This window comes from Nicotiana tomentosiformis, chromosome 11 (genome assembly GCF_000390325.3).
Source record: "Nicotiana tomentosiformis chromosome 11, ASM39032v3, whole genome shotgun sequence".
Classification (NCBI taxonomy): domain Eukaryota; kingdom Viridiplantae; phylum Streptophyta; class Magnoliopsida; order Solanales; family Solanaceae; genus Nicotiana; species Nicotiana tomentosiformis.
The window spans coordinates 5,144,022-5,151,335 of NC_090822.1; the positions used below are offsets into that span (position 1 = coordinate 5,144,022).

The window sequence follows — 7,314 nt, forward strand, 5'->3', positions numbered from 1 at the left end:
TTTCAACAAATAGACCATGTACGTACTCGTCAACTCACGTACACGGCGCTCACATATCACAACAGTACCAAATCCTAAGGGGATTTTCCCCACTTAAGGTTAGGCAAGCCACTTACCTCGAATCGAGCTCAATCAATCCGTAAGAATTCCCTTTCCTTGATTATCCGACTCCGAATGGCCCAAATCTAGCCAAACACAATTGCATATCATAAATACAACTATAATAGGCTTATCTAATTAATGAAATCAATACTTTAACAAAAATTCCGAAATTCTCCCTAAAACGTCAACCCGGGTCCACGTCTCAGAATCGGGTAAATGTCACAAAATATGCACACTCATTAACTCACGAGTCTAACCATTTCAAATTTACTAAAATCCGACACCAAATGGTCCTTCAAATCCTCAAATCAAACTCTCAAAATCCCTAGCCTCAAACTCCTAAATTTCACCTTAAATACACACTAACTAGGTGGAAAAATAAATGGGGAAGCAAGATTATTGATCAAAAATAAGCACAAGGGACATACCTGAAGAAACCCCTCGAATATTCTCTCAAGAAATCGCCAAACCCGAGCTCAAAATGTTAAAAATGAGCAAATAATCGTGAACCCTTGCATTTAAGTGTTTTGTCAAGAAATGTCGCACCTGCGGGCCCATAGTCGCACCAGCGACGCCGCACCTGCGAAATTTCCATCGCAGGTGCGGAAATGAATTAAAAGGACTGGATCAGCATCTGCGAGCAATGGGCCGCACCTACACGCCCGCTCTTGCTGATTTCTTCCGCTTCTGCGATCCCTCACGCCCTGGCCCCTCTCGCTTACGGTTATACCTCTACACCTGCGACCTCTTCCTTCCAAATCGCACCTGCATCCATAGGCTCTCTTCTACGGGCTCGCACCTGCGGTCAATGTTGTGCAAATGCGATTACACCAGGTGCAGCAGCTTCAGCTATTCTTCCAAAACCAAATTTGATCTGTTAACCATATGAAATCAACCCGAGGCCCGCAGGACCTTAACTAAACATACCAACAAGTCCTAAAACACCATACAAACATAGTCGAGCCCTAAAATCACATCAGATAATGCTAAAAACACGAATCACTCTCCAATTCAAACTTAATGAACTTGAAACTACAAATGTTCTATAACCGATGCCGAAACCTATCTGATTGACCTCAAATTTTGCACACAAGTCATATTCAACATTACGGACCTACTGCAATTTTCGGAATAGGAATCCGACCCCGATATAAAAAAGTCCACCACCGGTCAAACTTCCCAAAAATTCAACTTTCATCATTTCAAGCCTAATTTAGCTACAGACCTCCAAAACACAATTAGAACACACTCCTAAGTCCAAAATCACCCAACAGAGCTAACGAAATCGACGAAACTCCATTCCGGAGTAGTTTTCACACAGTTACGACTACAGTCAAAATCCTAAGACTTAAGCTTCCGTTTTAGGAACTAAGTATCCCAAAACACTCCGAAACCAAAAACAAAACCTCCCGGCAAGTCACATAAATAGGAACAGATACTGGAATAGCAGAAAATAGGGGATCAGGTCTATTACTCTCTAAATGCTCGGCTGGGTCGTTACATCCTTCCCCCTTTTAAAACAATCGTTCGTCTTCGAATGAGCATAGAGACATACTGGAAGTGGTGAAAAGATGAGGATAACGGCTGCGCATATAATGCTTGGTTTCCCAAGTCGCATCCTCGACCGGCTGACCCCTCCACTGAACCTTCATGGAAGCAATGTTCTTTGACCTCAGCTTTCGAACCTGCCTGTCCAAAATAGCCACTGGCTCCTCAACATAAGATAAATCTTTATCCAACTAGACTGAGCTAAAATCCAACACATGAGCCCAGTCACCGTGACACTTACGGAGCATTGAAACATGGAATACCGGATGAACTCCTGCTAGACTGGGAGGTAAGGCAAGCTCATAAGCAACCTCCCCAACTCGCCGCAACACCTCAAAAGGACCAATGAACCTTGGGCTCAGCTTGCCCTTTTTTCCGAACCTCATAACGCCCTTCATAGGAGAAACCCGGAGCAAGACCTGCTCTCCAACCATGAATGCAACATCACGAACCTTCTGGTAGGCATAACTTTTATGTCTGGACTAGGCTGTGCGAAGTCTATCCTGAATCACCTTTACCTTATCTAGGGCATCCTGAACCAAGTATACACTCAATAATCTAGCCTCGCCCAGCTTGAACCAACCCACTGGAGACCGACACCGCCTACCATACAGAGCCTCATATTTTCCATCTAAATGCTCGACTTATAATTGTTATTGTAAGAAAACTCCACAAGTGGAAAGAACCGGTCCCACGCACCCCTAAAATCTATCACACAAGCACGGAGCATATCCTCTAGTATCTGAATAGTGCACTCGGACTGTCCGTCCATCAGAGGGTGAAATGATGTGCTCAACTCAACTCGAGTACCTAACTCTGGCTGTATATCCCTCCAAAACCATGATGTAAATTGCATACCTCGGTCAGAGATGATAGATATCGGTACGCCATGAAACTTGACAATCTCGCGGATATAAATTTCTAGCCAACTGCTCGAAAGAATAGGTAGTCATCACAGAATGAAATGAGCTGACTTGGTCTGCCTGTCCACCATCACCCAAACTGCATCAAACTTCCGCTGAGTCCGTGGAATCCCAACAACGAAATACATAGTGATCCGCTCCCATTTCCACTCCGGAATCTCTAACTTCTGAAGCAATCCACCTGGTCGCTGATGCTCATCCTTTTCTTGCTTGCAATTCAGACATCGAGCTACATATTCCACTATGTCTTTCTTCATTATCCTCCACCAGTAATGTTGTCTCAAGTGCTAATACATCATTTCGGCACCCGGATGAATAAAGTACCGCAAACTATGAGCCTCTTGGAGAATCAACTCACGCAAACCTTCTACATTGGGCACACATATCCTACCCTACATCCTCAATGCACCATCATCTCCAATAGTGACCTCCTTAGCATCACCGTACTAGGCCGTGTCCTTAAGGACAAGCAGATGTGGGTCATCATACTGACGCTCCCCGATACGATCATAAATAGAAGACCAAGATACCACACAAGTCAATACTCAACTCGGCTCAGAAATATCCAATCTCATAAACTGGCTCGCTAAGGCCTGAACATCCAATGCTATGGGACTCTCTACTGTTGGTACATATGCTAAGCTTCCCAAACTCTCTGCCCGGTGACTCAAAGCATCGACCACCACATTGGCCTTCCCGGGATGGTTCAAAATAGTGATATCATAATCCTTAAGCAGCTCTTACCACCTCCGCTGATGCAAGTTAAGATCCTTTTGCTTGAACAGATGCTGCAAACTCCGATGATCAAATTAAATCTCACAAGGGACACCATGCAAATAGTGCTGCCAAATCTTCAAGGCATGAACAATTGCTGCTACCTCAAGGTCGTGGACATGATAGTTCTTTTCATGCACCTTCAGCTGTCTGGATGCTTAGGCAATCACCCTACCATCCTGTATCAACACCGCGCCGAGACCAACTCGCGACGTATCACAATATACAGTATAAGACCCCAAACCTATAGGAAATACCAACACTGGGGCTGTAGTCAAAGCTTTTTTGAGCTTCTGAAAGCTCTCTTCACACTCCGCTGTCCACCTAAACGGAGCACCCTTCTGGGTCAGCCTGGTCATAGGTGCTACAATAGATGAGAAACCCTCTACAAATCAATGGTAATACCTCGCGAAACCAAAAAAACACCGGATCTCCGTAGCTGATGATGGTATTGACCAACTCTACGCTGCTTCCACCTTCTTCGGCTCCACTTGGATCCCATCACTCGATACTACATGACCCAAGAATTCCACTGAGTCTAGCGAAAACTCACACTTTGAAAATTTCACATATAACTTCCTTTCTCTCATGGTCTGAAGCATAGTCCTCAGGTGCTGCTCATGATCCTCCCGAGTCTGGGAGTACACTAGAATGTCGTCAATAAACACAATGACGAATGAGTCAAGATAGTGTCGGAACACATTGTGCATCAAGTGCATAAATGCTGCTGGGACGTTGGTCAGCCCAAATAACATCACAAGAAACTTGTAGTGACCATACCGAGTCCTAAAAGTAGTCTTCGGGATTTCTGGCTCCCGAATCTTTAGCCGATGATAGCCTAAACGTAAGTCAATCTTGGAAAATATTCTGGCACCCTGTAACTGATCAAATAAGTCATCAATACGAGGCAATGAATACTTGTTCTTCACTGTGACTTTGTTCAACTGGCGGTAATCAATACACGTCCGCATAGAACCATCCTTCTTATTCACAAATAAGACAGGAGCACCCCAAGGTGACACACTGGGCCGAATGAAGACCTTATCAAGCAACTCCTGTAACTGCACCTTCGACTCCTTCAACTCAGGAGGAGCCATATGATATGGAGGAATAGAGATGGGCTGAGTGCCTAGCAACAAATCAATTCCAAAATCAATATTTCTATCGGGCGGCATGCCCGAACGATCAGCTGGAAACATAGCTGGAAAGTCCCTCACTACTGGGATTGACTCAACTGTAGGGGTATCAATACTGACATCTCTTACATAAGCTAGATACGCATCACACCCCTTCTCTACCATTCGTTGAGCTTTAAGAAATGAAATAACTCTGCAGGGAGTATACTCTAAGGTACCTCTCCACTCTAATCGCGGTAATCCTGGCATAGCCAACGTCACGGTTTTAGCATGACAATCAAGAATAGCCTAATGGGGCGACAACCAGTCCATGCCCAAGATAACATCAAACTCTACCATGTTGAGTAATAATAAATCTGCTATGGTCTCAAAACCACTAAGAGCAATCAAACATGACCGATACACACAGTCCACAACAAGAAACTTTCCCATAGAAGTATACACATAAATAAGGGAACTCAAAAAACCCTGAGATACGCCCAAATACGGGGCAAAATAAGAGGACACATAGAAATATGCAGAGCCTGGGTCAAATAATACTGACACATCTGTATGACAGACCAGAACAATACATGTAATAATAGAGTCGGAAGCAATTTCCTCTGTACGAGCTGAAAGAGCATAATATCTGGCCTGGCCTCCCTCTCTAGGGCGACCTCGACCTCCACCTCGAGCTGGCTGACTAGCTGGGGCGGCAGATGGTGTTGGAATCATAGCCTGAGGACCCGGTGGAGCACATGGTGGCTGAGAAGTCTGTGGAGGTGCACCCTTCCTAAGTCTGGGGCAATCCCTCACTAAATGACGGGTGTTGCCACACTCAAAACTACCCCTCGAAAGGTGTGGCTGCTGTAACTAACTCGGGCCAGGTCTGCTGTACTGGCCGCTAAAAGCACCCCGAGTAGGAGGCACATTAGATACTGGAGGTGCATAATAAGGCTCCTGGGGCTGGAACACCACTAGCGGGGCTGGAAGAGCTGAATGAATGGGGCGACTCACATAACCCCTACCATGTCGAACTGCAATTAGGGAACGAGTGCCACTGTACGTGCTAGACTCTGGAGACCTCTTGGCCTCTCTCTCCTCTCTGTCCCGGGCAAGCATGCCCTTCAATCTCCTAGCAATACTCACAAACTGCTAATAAGAAATATCCATCTCCAACTCCCTGGCCATACTGATCCGGATGCTGGGGTGGAGTCTCTCAATAAAGCGATGAACCCTCTCCCGAACTGTGGCAACCAAGTTTGGTGCATGTTGGGCCAAATCACTGAAACATACTGTATACTCTGACACAGTCATAACACCCTGGTGCAGCTGCTCAAACTCCACGCGACATATGTCCCTAAGGCTCTGAGGGACATACTCTCTCAAAAACATGTACGAGAACTGAGTCCATGTAAGTGAGGCTGCCTCCTCCGGACTACTCAACTCATAAGCACGCCACCACTGATAGGCTGCTCCTCTAAGCTGGAAGGTGGTAAAGGAAACCCCACTCATCTCTGCTACGCCCATAGTACGGATAATACGATGACAATCCTCTAGAAAACCCTAAGCATCATCTGTAGCCCGATCCGCTGAAGGTATGTGGGTAGTACTTCTTGTACATCTCTAGTCTGAGCTGCTCCGCCTCAAAAGCAACTGTCCTGGTCTCATGCTGAACCGGAGCTACCGGCTGCATAAGGATGAACTCTGGGGCCTGGTTAACCTGGACCCTCTGCTCAGGAGTATGGGCTGCGGGAGTTTGTGCCCCTCCCCCGGCCTGAGATGTGGCAGGAGCAAGTGGAATCAATCCAGCCTGAGCTAAGGAGCTGAACATGCTCAAAAACTAGGCTAGAGTCTCCCGGAAAGCTGGTACAGCAATAGGTATCTCAGGTGTCTGCCCTCCAACTGGAGCTACTGGGGGCTCCTCTGTCATCACGTGCGCGGGTGCTCTGGCTGAACCGCATGGTTGTCCTCGGCATTTACCCCGGCCCCAACCTCTCGCGGCTCTACCAGGGGGCACAGGTGCCTGATCATAAGATCCTTCGGTACGGGTCCTCACCATCTATGAGAAAGAATAGAATACAAAAGTTTAAATTTTTTTTGATGTCAACAAATTTCGCACGACAAGGAATCAAAGAAGTATAATTTTTCCTAATAAATCCATAGCCTCCCGAAGATAAGTACAGACGTCTCCGTACCGATTCGCGAGACTCTAATAAACCACCTTGTGACTCACGACACCTATGAACCTAGAGCTCTGATACCAACTTGCCACGACCCAAACTCCCTCCGTATAACGTCGTGACGGCACCTAGTCTCTATGACTAGGTAAGCCTAACAAATTGCGGAAAATAACAAAACAAAAGTACAACTTGGCAACTAACAATAGTATATACTGAATAACCAATAACAATGCTGCTCGACATGTACAATAACCAAAACACTATACATACACAGCTTTCCCAAAACCCGGGAAATCATAAGTCACAAGCTACTAAAAGGAAAATAGTATCTTTGTACACAAGAGTCTAATAAAAAGAAATACAAGATGTGTTTGACACGGGGGAGAATAGAGAGGGACTCCGATGTCTGCGGATGCGGCAGATATACCTTGATGTATCCAAAGCTATCTCGACTCACTGGTAATGCGGCTGATAACGAGCACATGAATCTGCACACAAAACATGTGCAGTAGAATAGCATGAGTACGCCACAATTGGTACCCAGTAGGTGCCAAGCCTAACCTCGGTAGATTAGTGACGAGGTCAGGTCCGGGCCCTACTGGGATATAATAACAAGACAGATGATATAATAAAATAAATTAAAGTGGAGAATTTAATAGAAGGAATTCA

General features: G+C 45.7%; 1 protein-coding gene across 1 annotated transcript; it reads right to left on the reverse strand.

The window, feature by feature from the left end:
- Positions 1–5,617: 5,617 nt before the first annotated feature.
- Positions 5,618–5,992, reverse strand: LOC138901000 (uncharacterized). Its single transcript, XM_070188726.1, has one exon. The coding sequence runs from the start codon at positions 5,990–5,992 to the stop codon at positions 5,618–5,620; it is 375 nt and encodes a 124-aa protein (XP_070044827.1).
- Positions 5,993–7,314: the final 1,322 nt, after the last annotated feature.

Bases quoted from the DNA above. Each gene is read 5' to 3' on its own strand.
- LOC138901000 (XM_070188726.1), bottom strand. From the start codon at position 5,992: ATGGGCGTAGCAGAGATGAGTGGGGTTTCCTTTACCACCTTCCAGCTT.